The sequence below is a fragment of the Arvicola amphibius genome, chromosome 12 (genome assembly GCF_903992535.2).
Source record: "Arvicola amphibius chromosome 12, mArvAmp1.2, whole genome shotgun sequence".
NCBI classification, from domain to species: domain Eukaryota; kingdom Metazoa; phylum Chordata; class Mammalia; order Rodentia; family Cricetidae; genus Arvicola; species Arvicola amphibius.
Window position 1 is genome coordinate 123,775,422 of NC_052058.2, and position 27,815 is coordinate 123,803,236.

Genomic DNA, 27,815 nt, shown 5'->3' on the forward strand with positions numbered 1-27,815 from the left:
GCCGGCACGGGGCGGGGCCGCGGACGTCAGGGGGCGGGGGTAGCTGGGCGCGGCCTGCGGGAGGAATCGAGGGACTAGGCGGGGCCAGTGGGCTTGGAATGGGAGGATGCTGGGGCCAGTTCTCTTTCCCCCCCCCACCCCCCCACCCCCCCGAGCACGAAGGAACTCAGCCAAAACGCTGTCAGACCGGACCTCGAGGCCTCCAGGCAACAACACACCCGTGTGGGAATGTGTTCTGCACCCACGCTGGTAATTCCGCATCACACTCAGTCATTCAGAAAGCTCTCTTCGTACCTCATGCTGCCCAGAGGGCAGACCTGACAAGGATAACACAGCGTGGTGGGGAAGGGAGCTGTGCCCGGAGGAGAGAAGGGTCCAGTGCAGAGTCCTCCGGGAGCTGCCTTAGCCCTCTTCTCTGTGCATGTGGGAACCTGAGAGTATTGGGTGGCGGTGGTCGCATTCTAAGCCTAGCCTCATGACGGGAATGCGCCCCTGGTAACACCCCTAGTACTGGCTATTGTCTGTTGTGTCCCTGCGCTGTCCCCACCCTCCGCAACTGCCTGCCCTAATTCTGATCATCAGTATGAATAATTCTCATCCAAGATAGATTTTGATATAATATGGCTTTTATCGACGATGTCAAGACGTTGGAGGGAATTAAATAGTACAACGTACAATTGCGCACTGGGAAAGTGGCATTCAGAACCTGGAGTCGGGGGAGATAGGGTCACATTTAAGGCAATGATCTACATTCACAGCTCTGGCCTCTCTGCAGACAGGTCTCAGGGACTTCATCCTGCCTGCCTGGCCCTCACATTGGAAAGTGTCTCCGGGAAGTTACTATCCAGGTCTCACCTGTTCACGTTTCCAACTCCTTGCTTGTTACTGCCTGCTGGACCTTGTGAAGACAGCCCCTGGTCTTTTCTCCCCAAAACTGTGAAATCTTGAGAAGGTGGATGGTGCTGCCTAGAGCACACAGGCAAGCCAGGCACAGCTGCTCTGCTCCTGAAGTCCTGAGAGATCCAGGGCAGTATTTACTGCTTTTCTGTTGCAGCTTTCCTTTCCAGCATGTTGTTACAGAATGTCACAGTTGGGTGTAGCCGGACCATTCTCTCTCCTTTTCAGCAGTTCCCAAAGCAATACATGACAATAACTCACATATTACAAACTAAGGTGGATCTGATCAGGTCTCATAACATGTTTGTCACAGTCTCTGTGCTCCGAGGAGAAGTGGGCACAAAAGTCCCACCCCTAACTAAGAAGCTATTTGCAGCTGATACATAGGAAAGAAAAAATCGGTTTTCTCCAACAGAATGGACTGGATGTATCAACCGAACTCCTGGGCAGGAGCAGTTGACCAACAAAAACAGACTTCATGTTTCATGTGTGTTTTTTTTGTTGTTGTTGTTGTTGTTTGGTGGTGGTGGTGGTATGGCTTGATGGTTGACCTTTGGGTTTTAGTTTTTCTTGTTGGGGGTGTTGAAAGGAAATAAGAGAGAGGTGAAGGGGACCTGGAGGACTTGAGGGAGGGAAAAGAATATAATCAAAATATATTGTATAAATTTTTTAAATAATGTTTAACAATCTTGTACAATACAGGAATTTCTAGAGGCATCACCATCCCTGACTTCAAGCTCTACTATAGAGCTATAGTAATAAAAGAAACAACTTGATATTGGCATAAAAACAGATATGTGGATCAATGGAATCAAATCAAAGATCTTGACATAAATTCACAAGCTATTAATACCTGATTTTTGACAAAGAAGCCAAAATTATACAATGAAAAAAAGAAAGCATCTTCAACAAATGGTGCTGGCATAACTGGATGCCAACATGTAGGGAAAACAAATAAATCCATATCTATTGCCCTTCACAAAACTCAAGTTCAAGTGGATCAAAGACAAATCCAACCACACTGAACCTGATAGAATAGAAAGTGGAGTTAATCTCAAGTGTCTTGGCACAGTAGAACACTTCCTAAATATAACACTAATAGCACAGACACTGAGATTGGCAATTAATAAATGGGACCTCCTGAAACTGAGAAGCTTCTGTAAGGCAAAGGACACTGTCATAAGACAAAATGGCAGCCTCCGAGTGGGAAAAGATCCTCACCAACCCCACATCTGACAGGGCTGATCTACAAAATATATAAAGAACTCAAGAAACTAAACATTAAAATATCAAATAATCCAATTAAAATGGGGTACAAATCTAAACAGAGAATTCTCAACAGAAAAATCTCACATGGCCAAACAATACTTAAAGAACATCTTTAGTCATCAGGGAAATGCAAATCAAAATGATTCTGAGATTCCATCTTACACCTGTCAGAATGGCTAATATCAAAAATACTGATGACAGCTTATGCTAGAGAGAATGTGGAGTAAAGGAACATTCCTCCACTGCTGGTGGGAGTGCAAACTTGTACAGCTACTTTAAAAATCAGTATGGCTATTTCTTAGAAGACTGGGAGTCAATCTACCTCAAAACACAGCTATACAAATTTTAGGCATATACCCAAAGGATGTGCAATCATAACACAAGGATACTTTCTCAACTAAGTTCATAACAACATTATTTATCATAGCCAGAACCTGGAAACAATTTAAATGCCCCTCAACCAAAGAATGGATAAGGAAAATGTGGTACATTTACACAATGGGAGTACTACTCAGCTGTAAAAGATACTCTCATGAAATTTGCAGGCAAGTGGATGGAACTAGAAAAAAATCATTCTGAGCAAGGTAACCCAGACCAAGAAAGACAAACATAATATGTACTCACTTATAGGTGGTTATTAGGAGTAAAGCATAGAATAACCAACCTACAATCCACAGCCCCAGAGAGGCTAGATAACAAGGAAAACCCAAAGAGGGATGCATGGATTTCCCTGCGAAGGGGAAGTAGAAAAGATCTCCTGAGTAAACTGGGGGCAGGGGTTGGGAAGATGGAGGGATGGGAACTAGAAGAAGCAGGTTGGGCAGGCAGGGAACAGGAGGTGGGTTGGAAGCAGGATGGAGGGGAGAGTAACAAAAGAGACACCTTGATGGGGGGGTCCATTTCAGGGTTGGGGAGAAACCTGGTGCCAAGGAAACCCCAGGGACCCACAAGGATGGCCCCAACTAAGACTCCCAGCAATAATGGAGAGGTGCGTGAACTAGCCATCTACTGTAAGCAGATTGGTGACTTCCTTAATTGCCATCAGAGATACTCTATCCATTAACTAATAGAAGCAGAGGCAGAGATCCACAGACAAGCACAGGGTAAGAATCTTGAAGAAGAAAAGGAAGGAAGGATTGTACCAGCCAGGGAGTCATGCATGATGGGGGAACCCACAGAGACAGCTGACCTAAGCTTCTAGGAGCTCATGGACACTGGACCAACAGTCCAGGAACCTACATGGAACCAGCCTAGGATCTCTGCATGTGTGTGACAACTGTGTATCTCTTGATGTTGGTGTCTCTGACTAAGGGACTATTAGCTTCATCTCTATCAGTCTCTGGGGATCTAGTGGCCAACTGTCCCATGGGTATCATTTTATCCCTCTAAAAGCTCTCCATCAGAGTCTAAGACTCAGGTAGTGCTGACTTTGGCAGAGACCCCTCTCCTCCCCAGTCTCAGGATCTCTGAACCATCAGTCCTGGTCTGGTGGCTAGCTATTGCATTTCTCATCATGAGCCAGACTTTCCCCAATTCAGATTTTTTTGTATCATTGCAGCATCTTTCCTTGGAGCTGAAATGGGTGGGGTTCACATCACACTCTCAGCCAGTAGCCAGATATCGGTTGGGATCTCTTTCAGCCTCTCTCATCTCTTAGGCAGGAATCCATCGAGATTTCTCGAGATCTGCTTCACAAGTTCAAGTTTGGTTTCTCCCACTTTTCTTTCTTTCTTTCTTTTTTAAAAAAATACATTTAAACATTATTTTTCTTTTCTTTTTAATTTAAATAACATTTTTTCATTTATTTTACATACTACCAGTTTCCCCTCCCTTCTCTCCTCTCACCCCCTCCCTTTTTCTATCTACCCCTCCCCATCCACTCCTCCTCCATCTCCATTCATAAAGGGGCAGGCCTCCCATGGGCTTGCACAAAGCATAGCCTGTGAAGTTGAAGCAGGACCAGAGCTCCTACTCTTGAGGCAGGGTCAGGTGTGCACATGTGCACGCATGCGCGTGAGGAACAGGTTACCAAAAGCCAGCTAAGCACCAGGGAGAGGTCATGCTCTGTTAGAAGCCTTACTAAGAGAGCAAGCAAGCAATGGCTTGGAGTCTGAGAATCTGAGGTGAGAGTAGCAGTTGAGAAATTGAGCCATGATTTTATAGTACTGGGGAGGGGGTAGGAAGAGCAATGAGGGAGCCAGGTCCCCCGATGTACACTTAGTGGGACCCCTAAAGGGCTACACTGTAGTGGCATTTCATTTGTTCTTTATTAAATAAAACTTACCTGAGGATAAGAGAAATAAAACAGCCACACTGGCCAGCCTTACAGATCAGGCAGCAGTAACACACACCTTTAATCCCAGTAGCCACACTAGCTTGCCATAGAAACCAGGCAGTAGTGGTGCATGTCTTTAACCCCAGAACTAGAGAGGATTATAATCCAGGAGGAGACAGCTCTCAGTCTCAGTCTTATTCTGAGAATTTTGGAGGCAGGATCGCCATTTTGGACTGAGGTAGAGGCAGTGGCTGAATGTTTTGCTTTTCTGACCTTCAGGTTGAACCCCAGTATCTGTCTCTGAGTTTTAATTAGTCGTGCTTCGCTACAGACTGAGAGCAGAGGTGACCTGGGAGTAGACCAGCCTAACCAAGCTGAAGCTCAGCTTCTCGTTGGCTCCATCCCTAAGTGGACCAAGATTGTCCCATGCCATAATAAATGCACTGACTGCTAGAAATAGCAGTTATTCTCTCTGGAGGAAGGCAGAATCATCCAGAAGATGTGAGGGAATCCTGCTCAAAACAGTTATTGCTAATGCTTCTTTACATGAAGAAAATAATATGGTGAAGACCAGAAGAGGGCATCAGAGCCCCTGGAGCTGGAGTTATAGGCAGCTGTGGGCTGGCAGATGTGGGTGCTGAGACAATCTCAGGTACTCTGTAAGAGAAGTGAGTGCTCTTAACTGATGAGAAGCCATCTCTTTGGAACCATAAATCTGCTTCTTACAAAGCCTCATGTGAGGTAATTTTCTCCAGGTCTTTATTTTATGTTTTGCCCTTTCTTAAAAAGTGTTTGGAGTTGGTATACAAAGTAATGGGTTCCATTGTGGCATTTTTATTCTTTGTTCTAATTCATTGTCCTCCCCCATGGCTAATTCTTTGTACCAACCATCACCACTGCTAGGGTCTCTAAACTAAATGATTGTGAATATAAAATTGAATCTGTTTTAATGTATGATGGACAAAAAAGAAAATAGTTGTTGAGGGGCAAATGGCTCAGCAGTTAAAGGTGCTTATGGCTAAGACTGATAACTGGAATTTGATTCCCGGGGCCCACATACATATACACAAAATAAAATAATAAAATGTACTTAAAAGAACACTTTTTAAGAACATGAACTTTGAGTTTATTATATAGTAGAATAGCAAACTTTTAAATTATAAATGTACATTACACAGTGTGATGAAGACAAGAGTGAAATGGATCACAATTTTCTTTATCCACTTCATAGACATTAGCATGTGGTCTCTGCTATTTATTGCTCCTGTGAAGTCCTGGCTTTTTTCTTTCTCTGGAAGCCAACTAACAAATTATCAATGATTCCGCACATTTTACTGTACCTTGCAACTTATGTAACTCCAAATGCCAAAGCATGAAGTTAATGAACACAGGCATTCTGATGATTTATATTTCTCTTTTCTTTGAAAAGTCAAACATGCTACTGTGGTCAGGAATAAGTCTCTGGTAAAGAACTGCAAGCCATACTTTTGATTTTATTCTGTCCTGATGTTTGGATAATTATTTAATTTTTTTAGGTATTTTGAAAACTCTAAAACTCTTGGATCCCTGATTTGTCAAATATCATGATCCAGAGGTTAGACAAAGTCAAGGCCGCCACTAAATATTTCCACTATCTTGAAGCTACTAATGTTAAGGTTGTGGCTTTGCTATTTATTTTAAAGTGCATTAGTCAGAGCAAATATTAAGCACCGTCATTTAAAAACCCACCAACTGTGATTCTCCAGCATCATCGAAGTCTTGTGAAAATAAGCAGACGCAGCAGATGGGATCTCTATGCTGTCTGTTATGATTTCTTTATAGTGCTTTTCCTGGTGACTAAGCAGACTAGCTGGTCTGCACTTCAAATGATTTCAGACGGGCTCACATATCATCATCATATAGATGCTCAGTAGCTGTGAAAGCGACAGTTTATAAAGAGCTGAGACGGCTGAGTCACCCTTCCTCAGTCTGCTTCCTCGAAGAGCACGGGATGGAATACAGCATTGTGGGACATTTGTACACTGTGTGACGATGTGTTGTTGTGATTCGTTTTAATAAAAACCTGAACATCCAATAACTAAGCAGGAGAGGTTAGGTGGAACTTCTGGGCAGAGAGAGAACTCAGGGGGTGCATCTAGACAGACAGAAGATGCCACCAAAACATGGAGCAAATTGTAGGAACAGAATGGAGGAGAGGTAAAAAGTTATGTGACAGAGTGTAGATTAATGGATATGGGTGTTTAAGTTATAAGAGCTAGTTAGGAACAAGCCTAAGGCAAAGGCCAAGTCTTCGTAATTAATAATAAGTCTTCCTGTCATTATTTGGGGGCTGGCGGTGCCAAACAAAGTCCAGGAAGAAAGAGACAACAGTGCAGCTGTTAACAATTTCCTCTGATGTCCTAAAAGGCTGAAAAAAAAAATCCAGTGTAAAAAATCTAGTGGGCTTGAAATGAAGCATGTTCAATGGTATTTGATTTCACTATTAGTGTGAAAAATAGAGGTTTTTAATTTCTTTATTTTATGTGTATGGACGCTCTGCCTGCATGTGTGTCTGTGCACCATTTGCATGCCTGCCTGCTATTCATGGAGGCCAGGAGAAGACATTGGATCCCCTAAAACTGGAGTTACAGATGGTTGTGGGCCACCATGTGCGCACTGGGAATCAACCCCAGGCCCTCTAGAAGAGTGGCTAGTGTTCTTAACTGTTGAGCCCACTGTCCTACCCTGGGAGTATTGAACTCCTAAATTGTACTATAGGATCTCTCTGTCTCTCTCTCCTTATCCCTCTCTCTTTCCCTCTCTTTCTACCTTCTTCCTTATCTCAAGTCTTCCCTCTCTTTTTTCTATCTTTTTTGAAGTTTATAGTTTTGCTCTGCCACATTCTCCCACAATGCCTTGCTTCATTACAGACTTAGAACACAGGAACAACTTCTAATGGACCAGAGCATCCAAACCTATGAGCAAAGATAAACTTTTCCTCTCTATACATTGGTTACCTCTGCATTCTGTTACAGTAGTGAAGAGTTCAGACAGCTGCTTCTGCTCATGCTCCACATCTGACATCACTACCCTCCATCCTCACAGTCCCCACACAACACTCTCAGACCAGACTGCTCTCCCTGGCCCTTCTCTGTTTCTTTCCCCGTTTCCTACCCTCTTCCCTCACTGCCTTCTCATGTTCTTATGTTCTGTGTGACACCTTGAAATAAGGCACCAGGGAGACCTGGAAGTGCAGGCACTGCCATGCCTGGCTGAGTTGGTGACTTCTATACCCTCGTCTGACACTGCACTTGAAGCCAACTTGCTCTACTAGTCATGCTCGAGGGCCAAGTTGTCTGCACGTCTGTCCATGCTAGCAGTGGGGACAGCTGGTCTGTGAATGTGCCTAAGCTGTGACAAAGTTGGTGACAAGTAACAGCTACAGATACACTTGTCAGGGCATTCAAAGTGACCATTTGCTGATGATGAACTGGTGGAAACAGCATCAAGGTAAGACCAACTCTGACCAGTGTCAAACAACTTGCTCATCAAAAGTGGGTATTCAGTAAGAAAGGCCGTGATACTGGGAGATGCAGTTGGAGGAAAGAAATGGAAGGGGAAGAAGATTTAACTATATTTTAATGAAATAAAATATTTTAAATGGGCATTTGGTGAATCACATGGTATGTGAATTATATTTCCCTAAGCAAGTGCCAAAAGACAAGAAAAGAAGGAGGAGGAGGAGGAGGAGGAGGAGGAGGAGGAGGAGGAGGAGGAGGAGGAGGAGGAGGAGGAGGAGAAGAAGAAGAAGAAGAAGAAGAAGAAGAAGAAGAAGAAGAAGAAGAAGAAGAAGAAGAAGAAGAAGAAGAAGAAGAAGAAGAAGAAGTTGTTATTGTTAGCGGTGGCTAAAGCATCCAGGTGTGCATTTTCAGAGACAGTGGCTGATTTATTAGAGAGATGAGAAATTTTGTTAAGCTGGGAGCTGGTGTCCTCCTCAAGCAGGTCTTCGGGGGAAGCAAGAGATGGCCCTGGCTCTGAACTGAAGTTCACTGACTTTCTGGATTCGGACTGGAGACAATCACACACTGGGCCGCCTGCTGACCCTAGCAAGGGCATCGCTGATGACATCGAGGTCATACCGCAACTCATTCACAGCGCTGGTTATGCTCTTGGCGTCTCTCAGAACCTGAACACTCTGAGTATACGGATTGTACTTCACTCCAAATGGGCGCTTCATGGTTTTGGTAAATTCTCTATTTAAGACAACAAGTAAAGGAGTGTTAATTTATATGAGTGTAAGTTACAAAACCCTAACAAAGGACAGAAGACCTGGTCACACACACACACACACACACACACACACACACACACACACACCTGCTTTCTCTGTCCTGACATTAGTGACCTCAACACCATCTACTGTGGCCTTGGAGGGAAATATCAATCCCTCCTTCTCCCTCTCCCTCTTCCCCCTCTCCATTCTCCCATACTGAGCACTAATCCCATGTCTTATGTCATGGAAGTGATCTACAGCCCATCTTTTGACCTCTTGACTTCACTAAGGGCATCACCCACAGTAGCTTGATCTGTCAGTATGTCAGAAGATAATGGCAGTACTGAGCCACAAAGTAAGACACTCCTCAGCTATGTTTTACATAATAAAAAGAGGGGACAGGATGGGGAGGGGCGAGAGAGAGAAGAGAGACCTAGCTTCCCATACTTGTGTAATTTTTTTCAGCTTAGGTTTCTAGCTTCTTCTCAAGTAACTTTAATCCCCCCACCCTTTCCTCATGGTTTAAAATCTGTCTCCTTTATCAACTCAACATTTGAACCTCTTACTTGGTACCCTACAGAACAATCATGCTCAAAACCCCAAAGGATAACTGCACAGCTTGGAACCAGTGTACATGCTTGGGTACTAGAATCCAGGCTCCCATCCATCTTGTCTCCTCAGTGGGGACCACTGCAGCTTTGCCTAAGGACGCCATCTGTGCTGGAGGAAGCACAGCTGCTATTGCTATTTGATTTTGTGCATAACAAGCTCCTGGAAGATAAGCATTATCTTCAACCCTGCAACCCCCTGTCCTCACAGTGTGGCTTCCTGACTTCCTCCATTGCATGCTATTTTCTGGATCCTGCTTCCACAGTCACTTCCTCCCTGCTACCTCTATCTTAGTCCAGATTTTACTTTCACCTGGAGTTCAAAAGTATCTGAAGTGGCTGTGTTCCAGCTGTCCCCACCTGACAGCATGCTTACCTGGTGACAAAGCAGGAGATCTGACTGCACTGAAATATCCCCATGCCTTTCTATCACTCTTTCTTTCTCCATGCCATTTCAGCCCAAAACTTGATGCGTCTCAGTTCTAGCTAGTCTTCCATCTGTCTCACTTGCCTCCAAGATTTCTGTGCTTCTCCAGCTGGAGAGGAGACCAATGGAGGCAAGACAGTGTTTCCTCTCTGTCTCCATTCTCATCACTTCCCTATTACTACAGTATTGTGTCTATAGTCACTTTTCCATGCTAAACTATAAATTCTGCTGGGAAGGAATGGGAAGGAGCCAATCTCTCAATGTATCCCATTCCCATATGCAACTGCTTAATATATGATATTCACCTATTCTAAACAACAGAAACAACAGATATGCCTTAGGTAGAAAGCTCCTGGTGGGCATCCAATTACCTACTTGCTTATACCTGTGACTGTTGTATCTTTGGACATTATTTTTTCAGTAAATGGAAGCTTGAGGGAGAGAGATTTTTACCTCATCTTCTCCTTTGCGTCTTCAAAGCTCTCAGATACAAAGTAGACATCCTGGAAGGTTGTGATGAGACACTCCTGCTTGCAGGCAACCTTGGGATCGAAGGGCTTAACTTTGGCATGTCCAGAAAGCGCATGCTGGGGGACAAAGCATGGTGACCAAATACTGCCTCTATCTTCACAGAATTCATGACTGCAGCAACTGACACACCTCTGATCTGAGTTATGCAAGAGACCTGTCTGCAACCCCAGACTGACTCACTACATTGCTGCTTCACCCAGTCTAGCCCAAAAGAGGCTTGCTGTCCCCCACAAATGACTCAAAACCATCTCAAGGGTTTTATTTTAACTTTCTTCACCACATAGGAGGAACCCAAGTATCTTTATTTATTCATTTATTTATGTATGCATTACGACACCTACCGTCTACCTCCACTGGTCACTTGCACGCTTCTACCCACCACCACAGAGCAGCCTCCTTTAGCACTGGACAGTACCTTGGACAGCGCTTGTTGCAAGGCTCACTGCACAGAGCTCTCTCATTGTTCTCTTAGGCAACCAGGTCTCACTTCCCTACTTGGTTCAGAATTTACTGCTTGCATCCCAGAAATTTATTTAAAGCTTTAAAACACTTTCTACTTAAAAGACACATTTTTTTCTAGAAATTTGCCACAGTAAAGGCTTGTCAGATGCAAGCTCTGCCTCCACACATGTTGAATGTGTTGGTGGACACAGTTGTGTGCAAAGTCTGATGTCTCTTACTTTGAGCTCGCTGATGGAAGAAAGCAAGCCAGCGCCAAAGACTCTCAGCTGTCCATCTTGTTTGCACAGACCAAACTCCACAGTGAAAAAGTAGCACTGCAAAAGGATGCCAATGTCATGTTCACAACCTGAACATCTCACTTTAAAGAAATTCCAGTTCTTAGTCACCAGCCCAAAGTACACCCAGCATTAAGCCCAGGACTTCAAGTCTAGGCCCCAAGTCTTTCTACAATCTGGCCCTGTTGTGCACCAGGACTTTCTAAACTTGGGGTAAAGACTCTAATACAGGGTTGAAAATTACTTAGGAGTTCAAAGATCTCTCTGTGTGTATGTGTTACCCATAGTTATACTGACCATATTAAAGTTAAAACCAAGAAACAATAAAGGTGTTTAAAAATCTATTTTAAATGTGGTAAACCCATTGTATGGCTACATAAGTAGCACTTAATGAAAGTATATTTTACAAAACAAAAAGTAACAAAAGACTAGCATTGTTTTAAATTATTATTCATCTTTTAAATTTATTTTGATCATTTTTACTTATGTGTATGTATGTGGGCACCTACAAAGGCCAGAAGAGGGCATGGGATCCCCTGGAGCTGGAGTTAGAGGAACCAAACCTGAGTCCTCTGGAAGAGCAGGAAGAATGCTCCCAACTATGTGCCAGCATCTTTTTAACTTTAATTTAATTTCTATTACATTTATTTGCATGTGTGTGTGTATGTATGTGTGTATGTGCATGTGCATACATGCACACACACGCCTGTGAAAGGTCAGAGGACACCTGTGGGGCTCAGGTCATCAGGCTTGGGGGCACTGAGCCTCTTGCTGATGCTGATTTTAATTTTCAACAATTACAATCCTATGCATTCATAGTGTGGAGGGACTGAGTCAGCTAATCCCACACTGTTCACATCTTGTCTAGCTAGACAGTATTTAATGTCTGTTGGGGAGGCAGATGGATTGCCATATCTGCTACTGTACTTGGTTCAAGTATATGAAGAAAACTCAGCTTTATGCGGTTATGCAGTTAGAAAAGGGCAGGCATTTGGCTCCCCTCTTCAAAGAAATGTGCATATTATTTAACTGCCTCACTCAGCATATGGTGGTCACTTAAAGTTCAGACTCAATGTGGCATCTGAGCCCTGTCTGTCACATTATAAATACACTATGTGTCTTTTACTTATGAATAATTTTGTCCTCAAGGACTCCACAAAAGGTCTCAGGGATGCCTAACATCCCTAAACCACAACTTCATAACCAGTGAGTCTATTTTCAACCCTTCTCCACCCTTGAGCAGCTCCCAGTGGTACCAAGCCTATATTCACCTGTCTTAAGCCTCATCCTAATATGTCCTTCCTTCCTTCCCTGGTTCATAAGACATCACTCATTTTTTAAATCTAAAAATTAGTATATTAAATCAATCTTGTGCGTTTCTGTGTTGTTTTAATGTTGTGTTTCTTTTGGAGAAACCTTAAATTTTTATAACTTCATTTAACATTATTAAATTAATAAACATTTAAAGTAGAAACAAATTTTCTAATGGCTACCTTGAACATGGACTTCAAACTACCCAAATACTCCCAACCACACCCAGTGGAGAATACTGGACTATACAGCTCTTTCCAGATATATACCGTTGCCAGTTTTTGAACAGTTTCCTCTGAAGCTCCAAGCGAAGCCAGGCCAATTTCTTGGGAGAATTGAGCAAAACTGGGTTCAGCCAAGAGAGGAACATGACCTAAGAGTTCATGGCAGGTATCTCTGAAACGGAGACACAATCTGTCACGCTCTGATGCTTGGCACAAATGCATCAACTACTGTTGAATCCAACCCAAGGTCAACCTTGCTCTTACTCTAGTTGATCAGGAGTGATAGGTCATAAGGGATATTAACTGAATACAGAAATACCATTGGTTCCAAATCTTGTCTTCTCAACACGCTTCCGCTGATATCCCAAGTCCCCCACTTAACTCTAGTCTCTCCTGCCACGCTTCCTCAAAAAGGCCTTATCTGATCACACTTCCCAAAGCAACTCCCATATACATGCCTGTATCCTTTCTTTCCTAGTTTTATTTTTTCCCCATGGCACATACCATCATCTGACATGAAACATACTGCATTTACTTGTTTATCATTTATATATTCCCCAAAATAAAACTTTATGAAGACAATAATTTTATCTGATTTTTACACCCCTTGTGCACAGAACTGTACCTGGCATCTAACAAGTTGACAATTAACATAACAATTATTAATATTACTAATAACTTATTGTTATGGAGTATGCTATGATGCCAGTCATTCCCCTAAAGGCTTGACATATGCTGCTTCAATGAGCACTTACAAGATGCTTTGTGAAGTGGGTGCCATCACTATAAGCAACTACTTGATGAATGAATGACCTGAGTACTTACGGCTCTGGAGTATAGAGCGGATCTGAACTGTGCCTCACATACTGAGTGCAGTGAAAGACTCGAAAGGCTAACCCTGACAGGAAGTCTCTTGGTGAGAGGTAACCAGCCACAGGGCGGATGGAAAACCCTGTACATTCTGCAAAACAAAGTAGAAAATGGAAAATGTCTACCTCAGCCACAGACCACTGACACTGGCCAGTGGCACCAGGCAGCACTTCCAAGGGGTGTGGAAACGAAAACGTAGCCTGTGTCTACTATGGTAAGCTAAGCATTATTAAGCACATCCCAGGAACAGGCAGTGATCCTTTTACATACCACACCTTCTTGCACGCTTATAAAAGGATTTTTCTCTTTGTTGTAAAAGGTATAAAACACTTAATAATGTGCTCAAAGAGCACAGGAGATGATAACGGTGAAACACGAATTCAGTAGGCCTTAGCTTACACTTGGTGCCCTCCTTCAAATGTGCAGGGCAGTTTAACTCTTACACACTGACAGTAGAAATTTTACTGGGGCAGTTATTGTGGAAGTTTCTCAAAAAGAAACAAAACAAAACTAAAAATAGAATGACCACATGACCCAGGCAGACCACGCGTGGGCATATTTCCAAAGGGCACTAAGACCACGCACTGCAGAGATACAGTGCATCTGTGTTGACTGCTGCGCTAGTCACACGGAGTCAGCCTAGACGGCCATCGGCAGTACATACACACAGTGGGATCGCATCCCAGCATAAAGAAAAATGACGTCATAGCATTTGCAGGAAAATGGATGTAACTGGAGTTCATCGTAGTAAGAGTGAGCCAAACTCAGAAAGACAAATACTGAATGTTTTCTCTTATATGCGGAACCTAAATTGAAATCCCCATATGTGTGTGTCTATGTGTGTGTGTGGATGTGTGTATGTGTAGATCATGAAACTGAAAGGGGATTATGAGGAAGGAGAAGGGGTCTTAGGGAAGGGGAAGAGGGGGAAGAGAGTATAATGGGATGCATGTGGCATGAAAGCAGAATCAGCACCATTCAGAAGAAAGGGGCAGTAGAGGACAATGGCTCCAGACATATGGCACATAAGCATAAAATACCATAATAAAGTCTATTACTTAGTGTGATGCTTGAGAAATTCACTTTAAAAGTATTTTTTTCAATCATAGTCATTTTTATTCAAGTGATTTTTATCTTCCATAGTTCTTTTTTATTTCAGATAAGCTGGCTGGTTCTTTCACCCAAATGCCAAGGTTGTCTTCTGGGTATAGAAAAGTGGCTGCTGGGCTCCAGCAGCTCAGGAGATCATTGTCTTGTACCTAACCCTAAACCCTCCAACACTGGCACTCCAGATCCATCCAGTTGCTCTGCAAGTTCGCCCCCACTCTGATAGGCAGAAAGGCATCCAATGGAATCTTCTACATTTCTTGATGGAAATGCTCCCTATTGTCCTGCCCAATAGGTCAACAGCCATCTGTCACTACTGAGCACTTAATACATGGCTGGTGTGGCCAAGACCCTAATATTTTGATCAAGTACAATTTAATTGTTTACTATGTAAAAAGCAATGTGTGTCCAATGACCACTATGATGGGTGGTATTGGTGTCCTTACCTGAGATTTTGAACTGTCCTCTAATTTTGTTTTCTTTGACACTTGCCTTTCAAACAGTAAATGGCTCTCTGGCCAGTCCCTCTCCAGACCCCAAGCGAGCAGCCCTCAGTTTCATATCTACAAAATGCTTCCTGCAAGCCTGAGTGAACGACGCCTGTGACACAGACTCACGCGGTTGCATGAGTCCAGCAAGGACCCCTGCAGTGCTTTTGTGCCATGTTTCAAACCTTAGCTTTTCATCAGAAACACATACATTATTCCTGTCCTCATGAAACATTCTGTGCTTCCCTGCTCAGTTCCTTTAGGCTTTTATGCATGGTTTTTAAATAAGGAGAATTAAAGGGTTGAATAAATGGGAAGGTGTTTGTTAACTGTTTAAGAAACTCAGACAACACTTTATGCCAGGAAAAAAAATATTAACAATATGAACCAAAAACATAACTTCTGGGCTGAGGGGTGCAGCTCAGAGACGAGCTCTTGCCTAGCATCCCACAGACCCTGCACTGAGTTCCCAACACTACAAAGCAGCATTTCTCACCATGGTCTCTGATTTGCTGAGACACGGAGATACTGATTTTTCTTATGCACAGCAGAGTCTGGATCATGATCCATGATTGTTTTACTCTCTACATAAGCTAGAAAAATTAAAGAGGCCTGAATCAAACAAAACTGTCCTTACCTTTCGTTTATTCTAGTTTCACACACTTCTTTGTTCTAAAAAATCATAGAATCTTAGTCTGGAAAAAGGCTCAAGAAATCCTTCAGTCACCAGAGACTCCCACCAACATCAGAGACCACCCAACATTAGTGACCATCCAACATCAGAGACCACCCAGCATCAGAGACCCCCCCCCCGTATCAGAGACCACCCAGCGTCAGAGACCACCCAGTATCAGAGATCACCCAGCATCAGAGACCCCCCCAGTATCAGAGACCACCCAGCGTCAGAGACCACCCAGCGTCAGAGATCACCCAGTATCAGAGACCACCCAGCATCAGAGATCACCTAGTATCAGAGACCACCCAGCGTCAGAGACCACCCAGCGTCAGAGACCACTCAGTATCAGAGACCACCCAGTGTCAGAGACCACCCAGCATCAGAGACAACCCAGCGTCAGAGACCACCCAGCGTCAGAGACCACCCAGCGTCAGAAACCACCCAGCGTCAGAGACCATCCAGCGTCAGAGACCACCCAGTGTCAGAGAGTGCACAGATGCCCTTGTCTCCTCTATACAACCCTGAAGGCAGGTACAGAGGTCTGGTACAGACATCCTCGTTAATGAGATCTAAACACTTTGCAAGGCTGTTTTCACATGACTCTTCTAATAAGGTCTTCTTTTTATTTAAAAAGGAGTAATATAGTATATAGTAATATATACATATGTATAGTAATCTCTCTATTATATGAAACAGATTCTAATATGTCAAATGTTTAAACATTTAGTAAACAGTCTCTACATCTCCAAGTTACCACTAAAGTATCCAGTCCTCCAGGATGAGTTTAGAAGACTCTGGCCCTTCCACGTAACTAGAATTCACTCCTCACAGACAACACTGTTCCTGCTGAAGCAGATCAACACCCTCTTACACAGATCTGCTGGCTACTACCTTTTAAAAAGTTGGAGACATCTTCCAGTTGTGGGATGTTGTCTTCCCGATAGCCACAGCATTTCGAGAGCAGAGGAAGGTTTCTGAGGTACTCCCTGCAGGCGTGGGTCGGGTAGAGTTTGTTCAGCTCTCGGAAGATGGTTCCCCAGGTCTTAATCTCTTCTTCCGTGAATTCAATCTTGGGAATGGGGTCCCCACTAATGAGATCAAGATGAGGGAATTCTGCATTGTAGTTAGGTAGTTACACTTACTTGACTTTCTACTTACTATGCAAACACACCTTATTCCATTATTTTGTTATCTCAAAGTTAGATATGTTGGCTTGTAATATACTTACTGTTTGTAGTTCATAGCCAAGTCTGCAAAATACTTTCGTCTTCTACGGTAGACATTGTCTTTGAAGCCCTGATAATCAAAAGTAATTAAATATTAAAACCAAAAATACTTGAAAATGACACTTAGGAAGCAATTCATTGTTTTGAGTGGAGATATCAAAGAACAGCACAATTGTTACCACACGCAAACAATGCTTAGAGATACGTGAGCATTTTAATTTTGATGTCAGTAGTTCTGTGACAGTTTTATCATCTCATGGATAAAAAGAAATAATACTTTTTATACAAAGATGCCACAGTGAGTACAAAGATGAAGGCTGACTAGAGAATGCCATCTTAGTTAGGTACATAGCTCTTCTCTTACTTTGTTCTCCTTAACCATTTGACTGGACCTTCAGTTATATTTACCTATGGTCAGAATTGGCAATAAAAAGACTGAGGTGTAATTTGGCAATAGAGAGTCTGCCTAGAACTCTGTAAATAATACTAAAATCAAAATGAATACTTAAAATAGTGACTTAACTGAACTAAACTTCCCAGCAGTGACCCCCAAGCTGTGTCTGTCATGTGGAGACATGAGCAACGTGGAGGACAGAGGGGTCACCAGAACTTTCACAGAGAAGGAAAACATGCTCAGGATACAAAAAATGCAAGCCACACCCTGCTTCTGGCACTTGTATGATGCACGGATGGTGCTGATGACTAGTTCAGGGCCTTCAGATTACAGGGCTGTTCGGGGATTTAGATTTGACCTCAGGGCTATGTTGGTGTTCTCTCAAACTAACAGCTATACCGAGATACAGCTCAGATGCCATGAAACAGCCATTCATAGAAACTCAAAGCCATGATCATATTTTTGGCCTGTTTTTTTTTTTTATATTTTTAGACAACATCTCACCGTGTTGTCCAGGCTAACCTTGAAACTTGCAATTCTCAGGCTTGGAAGTAGCTGAGACAACAGGCATCTGTCACTGTGTCCATCCTTACCCTCTGATTTCATGGCTGTATTCAGGGTGGTGTGGTCATAGACTATAGCAACTTCAGAAAAATTGTGTCACCCCCCAAAAGAAACATCATACTAGCTATCTCTTCCTCATCCCCCTCCCAAACCCATCCTTTGCCAGCCAGGGATCTAGTCTCTGCCTCTGTTAATTACCTCTTCTAGACACTTCAGGTAAATGGAATCATAAACATGAGGCCTTTTGTAGCTGGCTTCACTCAAGGCTCACCCATGTTGTAGCATGGTATTCCATGCCTGTTTCATTTTGTTTTGTGAGACATATTCTATGTTTCCCAGGCTGACCTAAAACTAGTGGTACTCATCCTGCCTCAGATTCCCCAAGTTACCATCTGTTGTGCCTTTGTACGGCCACTAATAGTCCACGCCTAGCTCTGCCGATCGTTCATTGTCTGTCTGCTCCTCAGTTTGATGGACACTGGACTGTGTCTAGCATGCTATGTGGACCAACCACTGGTGATGTGTGGAAGAGGAGAGAAAATGGTCATATTGAGGCTTCCAGTCTAATGATTTCAATCATGGGTGTGAAGGTGTCAAGGATGGAGGCAGGGGAACTACTAAGAGATGTGGCAATCATGATAAATTAGAAACAAATTTTAAACTATGAAGGAGGTGAACATCCTTAGCCGTAGACACGTGTAAAACTGGTACTCACCTTTCTATTGACATGCCCCGGGGGTTCTCACCTCAGAACCATTGCTCACATTGTGCCCTGCCCCCACCCCACTGTCTTTTCTTTCCATCTCTCACCTGCTGAAATCTTTTGGGATCCAGTTGAAATGTCACCTTTCTCTGATGCCTTCAGTCAGAAGCATTTGCTCTCTGGTGTATGTTCGACTTGCTAATGTCCTCTGGCACATTTTGTACATTTTATCTTGCAATATGTTAAGACATGCTCGTCCTCAACTAGGCTGCAGCTTCTTGAGGGTGAGCAGCCCATTTCACTGCCAATAGCTACTTGGTAAGATTATCTGGCAAACAGATGGGGCCTCTGGAGGCTATCTAAAGTGATGCTACGTGGCCACATTCATGCAGCTTAGAAAGCAGGAGGCGCTAATGTGCAGGCCAGATCTGTGAGACTCCACAATTGCATTCTCTCTTCTTCCCTCCCTAGAACCCAGAGAATCAAACACAAGTCCAGTGCTCTGGGTTCCAGCTCTTGAGCTCACGGCTGTGCTATAAAGTTCTCCAAGGAAACAACTTCTTGGGTCACCAACCGCCTAATCGGTCAAACTGGGCAGCATGGTGGTAGGGGTTTTCTGACTCCCTTTAGTGCATTTCAAACACCCAGGCCCATTTTAGCAGGAACTGACTACAAACACACTCAGCTGTGCGGCTCTGGGCATAGCTTTATGACGGAATGCTAGAAACAGGGCAGATCTTGGAGCCAGTGAACTAGATACTTTCCTCTCTGCTGGCTCACTTCTACCTCTGGGGAGAACTGCTCTGCTACCTGAAATCCCAATTCCAACAAATTCTACTTAGTTCAGAAAAAGGATTTTCCCACAATCAAGTTGCCCTTGTTATTTGGGGTAAGGAACAAAACAGGGCAATTGAAGTGAGTATAGTCAAGATATCTTATATATGTATGAAATATCACAATGAAACTCAGTATTTTGTATAGTTAATATATGCTATTAACTTGTCTGAAAAACACTAGTTACCCCTAGTGCTAGGGAGATGACTTGGCCTTTAAGAGCACTGACTGTTCTCGAGGATCCAGAGTTGGTTCCCAGCACACACATGGTATCTGACAACCATGTGTAACTCAAGTTCCAGAGGATTCAGTGCCCTCTTCTGGCTTCCGAGGACACTTCAGGCACATACATACATGTAGGGGAAAACACCGCCCCCCCACACACATAAAACTATAATAAATAAATCAATGTTTAAAAGTTTTTAAATTGTCCTTAATGTTTTAGTTTGCCTTAAAGTATTTTTACGGAGGTGTTTTAAAAAGATAACTTACAGGATGGTCTGCATCGAGCTCGGAGCCGTACATCAGCACTCTGTTGGCACAGAAGTCCAGGTCAGAAATCTTCTTTGGGAACCAAGGAACAGTCTCCATAACTGCAAAATAAAACCCCAAAGCCACTGAGGTTTGAGGAGATGATCTAAATAAAGAGACGTTCAGGAAAGTGCAGCTGGGTGGGACTCGTATATAAGACAAGTGAACTGCTCTATTTCCAGGAATTATATTTTAATTAAAATCATCAGCTTTACTTTCTTAAAAAATTAATCTTCAGGTTGATTTCCCAAGTGCTAAAGTTTACATTTTTAACTCGCATATATAATTGTCCTATGAAGGCAGACGAGGACTCTACAGACCAGCGTGCAAGTCCAGGAAAGGCTTTTAATAGCAGTGTTTGTTTGAAGCAGGGTGTCATGTCCAAATATCTAATTTCTAGATTTAAAAAAAATTGGCAGAGGTGGTGGTGCACGCCTTTAAACCCAGCAGTCCGGATCCAGAGGCAGGCAGATCTCTGTGAGTTTGAGGCCAGTCTGGTCTACAGAGCGAGTTACAGGACAGTCATGGCTACACAAAGAAGCCCTGTCTTGAAAAGTTTTTATTTAACTATTTTTAATTCAGTATATGTGTGTGCATGCATGCATACATATGAGTATTTGGTGCTAAGAAGGCCGAGGTGTAGGATCCTCTGGAACTGGAGTCATAAGTTACCAGGTGTATGTGTGTGTATGTGTGTGCGTGTGTCTGTCTGTCTGTGATCTGACCTGAGTTGATGTACATTAATATCAAAGGAACCATCTAGCATTCTAGAAAACTCTTTGCTGTGTAGGTGAGGTCAGCAGATTGCAGATGCCAAGGCAGCCTACCGAAGGTAAGCATGGCCAGTGGAGGAGGAACATGGAAGTCAGCCCTTCTTCAGTGCTTTGTCCTTTCTGTTTAAGAAGAGAGCTCAGGGACTCAGGGAAGTTGCTCCCTGCCAGCCAGAAATGGAGGTGAATCCAATTCAACAAGAACATGAAGGCATATGAACAGCAGCCCTGGTCACACTCCGAAGATTGTGACGTAATTTGAAGAGACTACTGAATCCAAAGTAACAAAATGAATCCATTTGTCTCTTGTTTTAACTAAATTATAATAATTTCTTGTCAGAAATGAAGAACTTCACCTCCATGTTTTCCATCTGAAATCTCAGAAGGCTCTATCTCTGAGCAGGTTTTTGGTGGGAACCTGGTCTATAGTAAGTTTCAGATCTCAGATGTCAAACATTGCCAATGTTCCCCCAAATTCAAATATCCGCTTAATTGTCTGGCACTAAAGACAATTAAGGCACTCGAGAGACCTATGAAGAGTGAGGGGAGAGGCAGACCAGGGCTGTGGAATCTGGGAGTGCTTGAGGAGCTAAGAGAGAGCATCAACCTCCAACCCACCCTTCTCGTGTTCAAGGCTCCTTTATCCTCCATCCTCCGTAAAATGCTGCCTCAGGATTTCCCCCTAGAATTCTGATCGGTTGTCATTGTGTTTCCTTCACTACCGCACTATGAGGACTTTAAAAAGACAGAGTTGTCTTTGTCTCCGTGTCCTCAAGATGAAGAGGAGGCTGGACAGACATCGAGAGCTTGCCCTTTCAAACATACCATCTTCCTTCCCAGTGAGCTGATCTGGGGAATCCACAGAGAGGATAGTGGTGTGGGACTTCAGCAGGGGAAAGATGTCATTCAGCTGTTCTCTGCTGATGTCGCAGTCAACAAAAATCTCCAACTCTGAATTCCTTCGATTTGATTTCCGGGACTCGATATGTAACAGGTTCACATGCTTCTCCTATGTAAAATAGAGGGTAAAGACTGAGTGGACACACCTGGGTTGCTAATGATTGTTGAGGAGAATACTTTCTTTTTTTTTTATAACATCTGGGCAATCTTTTTAAAAAAATATTGATTGATTGATTGATTGATTGATTATGTATACAATATTCCATCTGTGTGTATGCCTGCAGGCCAGAAGAGGGCACCAGACCTTACTACAGATGTAGTATGTAGTATGTAGTACAGAAGCTACCATGTGGTTGCTGAGAACTGAACTCAGAACGTTTGGAAGAGCAGGCAATGCTCTTAACCGCTGAGCCATCTCTCCAGCCCGAGGAGAATACTTTCATTAGCACAAAAACAATGTAACATTTATCAGAATTAGCCCAACTGGGGGATGAAGGTGGGTTTAGTGCTACTAATGGCAAAATAATTCCCTGCTGCAACCTGTAAAATTAGATGAAAGTGTGAAAACTCATCATACCCTTTAAAAACCAGTGAAGTGACAACCACAGGAGCCCCCCCCCCCCCAAATGGACAGGGTTGGTTAGGACTCAGATCTAAGCATCAAGTGCTGAGCTGTGATGGTGCATGCCTAGAGTTCCAACACTCAAGAAGTAGAAGAGTCCTGAGTTCAAGGTCTTCTTCAACTTCAAACATAGTGGTTTTGAGGCTACCCTGGCTACAGTCTCTCTCTCTCTCTCTCTCTCTCTCTCTCTCTCTCTCTCTCTCTCTCTCTCTCTCTCTCTCTCTCTCTCTCTCTCTCTCTCTCTGTGTGTGTGTGTGTGTGTGTGTTCCTGTGCATATGTGTGTTCAGTCAGAGCTAAGTACTGAACCCAGGACCTTGTACATTTTACACTCTACCACTAAACTAAATTCCTAGCTCCCATAGTCTCTTTCTCAAAAAAACTTAAAACATGGGCCAACAAAATGACTCAGTGAGTCAATGTGTTTGCCACCAAGCCTGAGGACCTGAGTTCAAACCCAGGACCCCACAAAGTGGAAGGTGAGAACTGACTCCTCACACCAACCTCCACATTCACACACACAGCTCCCCACACATGAGAGAGGGAGGGAGGGAGGGAAGGAGGGAGGGAGGAGGGAGGGAGGGAGGGAGAAAGGGAAGGAGGGAGAGAGAATAAACATTTAAGAATAAATAAAAAATTTAAAAAAATTTCAAACATCAAATTGCCGAGATGAAAGAATCTTGGAGAAATTCAATAAAATTAGTTTTCAGAATGTGATGTTATTGTTACTTTTAAAAACAGAAGTTTTCTTTGAAAATGTCATGTATGTCAAAATGTCAAAATGATATGGACAGCCACGGTAACTGGTGAGGCAGACTGCTTCTTTCCATCCCTTTCCCTGTCAGTCTGAGATCTGAGTACCACATGTGCAAGCCTCAGGGGACAACATTTGAGTATCTGAGGAAAAAGCACTTCAGACACAAAAGCCAAACATGGGGAACAATCACCATCTAGCGTCTAGTTGGAGAGCACAAGGAAACACAAGCAGCAGGTTTAGATGCACAGATACCCATCGAAGAGACAAAAGCGTGGGTCCAAGGGAACAGGAGTGGCAGTGCACCTTAGGATGAAACGGAAATAAAGACGGCAGGAGGGGAGGGCAGGCCAAGCGAGGAAACCATGTGGGGCTGGGGAGAAGACTCCATGCAGAAAGCGTCTGCCATGCTCTACATCCGAGGCTCTCTGAGAAATTGGGCAACATTTAAGAATGAGCCAGATGTGGTGGCTCCCACCTGCAGGCACTGAACTCAGGAGCCTGAAGAAGTTCCAGGCCAGTCTAAACTACAGAGCAAAAGACTGGTACTTTCTTTATAATATAGTATGTTGAATTTTTAATCATGTAAGAAACCCTAACAATAAATAAAAATGAAAAGTGATAGAAGAAGAAATAAAGGTATAGACTTCAGAGGTCCAGAGGTAATTGCAACACAAATAACAATGTAAGCCTAGCTACTTGGAAGACTGAGGCAGGAGAATCATGGGCTTGAGGGTAGCCTGAATGATGAGAATAATTAGACTTTCTTTCAAAATAATAAGTAAACAGAGCTGAGGATACACCTGAGAGACAGAACCCTCGCCCAGCATGCTCAAAGCCCTCAGTTTAACTCCTAGTATGTCAATAATTAATAATAATAATAATAATAATAATAATAATAATAATACAGTACTGAATTTGGGGAGGAAGGGGTAAAAGAACAAAGGGAGATGGTATCAATATCATTGCTCACACTGAGAAAAAGTTAATTCACAGTGCAAGGAGGGAACAGTAGCAAAGCTGGTCTTTCATAGTTCATTACTAAAGAAGGAAGAGAGCAACAGGTTGAAGAGGTGGCTGAGGCTCTGCCGTGTGGCAGGATCCTTCTCTCATGCTCTTCTAGAGCAGTGTCTGCATGTCCATGTTTAGTCTTTGAATGGCTAACTGATAGTCATGGAGACAACCCTGTTCTATAATGCTAGTCAGCATTTATTGACCGTTTACTTTGAACACTTTAACTATCAATTCTTAATGACATGAGGTAGGCAGTGTTCTCTCTTATTTTATCAAGACATGCAGAGAGATTAACGTCAATGACCACCCAGCTCATAAGGGCTTTGTATACACACAGTCTGTTCTAGAACCTGCCCAGCCATGTGGTGTGCAAGCACCATAACATAGCCTCTTCACACAGTTTGTTAAAAATCAATTTTTGAAAAAAAAAGAAATCAATTTTTGTGTTCCTCTGTCCTTAAACTGTGTTAGAGTCTCCAGTGTCAGTGAAGTTACTGTACCTGGTATCTCTCTTTCTGTGTGTAAGTATGTGAGTGTGTTGTACTTACTAAAGTGTTTAATGTCTGCCTCTTTTTCAAGATCATACTCTCTGTGAAGAAAGGTAGCATGTCTGTTTTCTTCAGATCCACATGCTTAGTGTTATCTCCAGTACCCTGCGCATAGCAAGTGCTCCATAAACATGTGTGCTCTGCCTGATTCACACATATTTCATCAGGAGAATTGTAGGAGAGGGGCTGGGTGATGGCCCAGTGGGTGAAGGTGTCTGCTGCACAAGCATGAGGATCCAAGTTTGAATCCCCAACACCCACATAAAAAGCTTGGCGCAGTCACTTGCCAACACCCCCCACACTATGGGGTTTCAGACAGGAGTCTCTGGGGCTTGCTGGCTGCCAGCCTAGATTCAGGCTCAATGAGAGACCCTGTCTCAAAGGCATAAGGCAGAGAATGACAAAGAATGACACCTGACATCCTCCACTGGCCTCTGCACATGTGTATATACACCACACACACCTATACCACACACACACACACACACACACACACACACACACACACACACACATGCACAGAAAATAAAAAGAAAACTTTAAATAGGAACATTTTAAGGATCATAAAAACACATTAGCCCTCAGTCTCCCTATGCTGCATTAAAAACATATTTGAGGACAATATGTACTAAGGCTCTGAAAGTAGGAAATGACAATTGCAGAATTCTTGCTACTTTGTCACCTGAAAATATTTAACATATCATTAAATAATATCAATATTACATGGTTAGGCATTTTGTTAGGTGTAAAACAGTTTATTTAGTTGAAAGCTCTCAAATTTATGCAGTGACTCCTCCCCCGATCTCCTTCTTAGCTCTGTCTCTTCTTTCCTAGGCTGTTGTATTTCTTACCCATTTCTTAGAACTGCACAATATTTCATCTATTTTATATATTGCTCTGAGTGCTGTGCATCAGCGGTGTGCAGTGTCCAGAAGAGGACATCAGATCCCCTGGAACTAGAGTTAGAGACAGCTGTGAGATGTCTGGTGTGGGTGCTAGGAACTAAACCTGTGTCTTCCACAAGAACAGAAAGCAATTTTACCTGTTGAGCTGTGTCTCCATTCCCTGAACAACACTTAGGTAAAGTAAGTGGTTAATAAAAAAAATTGAGTACAGACCCAAACAGAGAACTCTCAACAGAGGAATCTAAAATGGCCGAAAGACACTTAAGGAAATGCAAATCAAAACAACTCTGAGATTCCATCTTACACCTGTAAGAATGGCCAAGATCAAAAACACTGATGACAATTTATACTGGAGAGGTTGTGGGGAACAGGGAACACTTCTGCATTGCTGGTGGGAATGCAAGCTGGTACAACCCCTTTGGATGTCAGTGTGGCGATTTCTCAGAAAATTAGGAAACAACCTTCCTCAAGACACAGCAATACCACTTTTGTGTATATATCCAAAGGATGCTCAATTGTGCCACAAGGACATGTGCTCAACTATGTTCATAGCAGCTTTGTTTGTCATAGCCAGAACCTGGAAACAACCTAAATGCCCTTGACCGAAGAATGGATAAGAAAAATGTGGTACATTTACACAATGGAGTACTACACAGCAGAAAAAATAATGACAGCTTGAATTTTGCAGGAAAATGGATGGAGCTAGAAAAGATTATTTTGAGTGAGGTGACCTAGACACAGAAAGACAATTATCACATGTACTCACTCATAGGTGGTTTTTAAACATAAAGCAACGAAAAATAGCCTACAAATCACAATCCCAGAGAACTTAGGCAACAATGAAGACACTAAGAGAGACTTACACAGATCTAATATACATGGGAAGTAGAAAGTAGAAAAATACAAAATCCCCTGAGTAAATTGGGAGCATGGGGATCTTTGGAGAGGGTTGAAGGGGGGGGAGGGGAGAGGCAGGGAGGGAGCAGAGAAAAATGTAGAGCTCAATAAAAATCAATTTTAAAAAAAGAGACTTCTGAAGGCCATCTCTGAGGAATTGACTGGGAGTACCTTACACTCTCAATAGTATTTCCGAGACTGGTTTTCAGATGGGGTTTATGGGAAAGCCATACCTGGAAGATTTTCAGTGCTTTTATGAGTCCTCCAACTTCATTCTTTAGGGACAAAATGAGAGTCACTCTGCTCCTTTCCGAGGAACGGTCTTTGTTCTCCTTGTCTTCAATCATGGTGTGTCTGGACAGGGACAGTTCAGATGAGGCTTGAGCACAGCGGTGAGCAGCAGGGCAGCAGCAGAGACTTCATCCACCTCCCTGCTCCCATTTTTTCACCTGCAAAACCCATGGATCTGACAGGCTGTTTGAGGGAGCAGTGGGGCCAGAAAGTGAGACACCCCCTAGCAGAGTGCCCAGAAAGGCAAGGGCACCTGATGGGTGTCAGAACCTTCCATTTTCTTCTTTCTGACCTCGGAGGGCACTGATCAATCCCTCCAGCCTCTGGCAGTCTCCTTGGTTATTTCAAGCTTCAAACTAAATCCTCTGTGAAGGTCTATCTCGTCTCCCATCAGAATTTGGGTGGCTTCCCCACCTGCTTCATACATATATGTCTTGCACCCAAAAATGAAGTAAAGTTCCTTCAAAGTGGGGACCAGGCCTTCTGTTTATGTGTAAACTCAACTAGAGCTTTGAAAGACTAACATAGCTATGGTCACACAGCTGTAGGAGGTGAGGACGCATGTTGACACTGGGTCTTTGACAGCACACATCCCTCTCCTATCCTGAACACTTGAGGCCTGACCTAGTGTATTCAGGTGGCTGTGCTGACAGCCACATTCCCACAGCACTGCTGATCTGCCTAGCCTAAGGGCATTCATTCAGCAATCCCAAAGCCCTTGCCAGAACCTTATCATTTTCTCTGGTATTTCTTTCCAGGTTTAGCCTTCTACTCCCCTTCAAGCCCCTTTGCAGCTACGTAAAATAAAAGGGAGGGTCACCCACAAAGGGAGAGGTTTGCCCTCAAGGGCAGAAGATCACCCTGGAAGGTAAGGAGTCAGTTTCAACGACAGGGACCCTGTTCATCTGAATGAAGATGCCCCAGTGTGCAGGACCCAGCACTGGAAATAAGACCTGCCAAGAAGGAGGTCAGCTGACCAGGGGCCTCAGCAGAGCATAGCGAAGGGTGTGCACACACCAACTCTGCTTCCTTAGCTTCATCAGCAGTACATGACTTATCAAGGAAGCACAGCTGAGGATTTCGAAAGTGTGGGCAATTTGAAGTTAAGATTAAGTTAAGATGGAGAAATGGTTTGGAAAGAATCCCCAGGGATGTTGATTTTCTTCTCCAGATGGGAAAGAAGTGGAGATGG

The 27,815-nt window shown here is 43.3% G+C and overlaps 1 protein-coding gene across 1 annotated transcript; it reads right to left on the reverse strand.

Moving 5' to 3' along the window:
* Positions 1 to 8,498: 8,498 nt before the first annotated feature.
* Tph1 (tryptophan hydroxylase 1) lies at positions 8,499 to 26,679 on the reverse strand. The gene is made up of 10 exons (XM_038313955.1): positions 26,566 to 26,679; positions 21,520 to 21,703; positions 19,886 to 19,986; positions 16,901 to 16,968; positions 16,564 to 16,760; positions 13,357 to 13,492; positions 12,577 to 12,703; positions 10,940 to 11,035; positions 10,182 to 10,315; positions 8,499 to 8,673 (listed from the first exon to the last, which is right to left on the reverse strand). The coding sequence occupies exons 1-10, from the start codon at positions 26,677 to 26,679 to the stop codon at positions 8,499 to 8,501; spliced, it is 1,332 nt and encodes a 443-aa protein (XP_038169883.1).
* Positions 26,680 to 27,815: the final 1,136 nt, after the last annotated feature.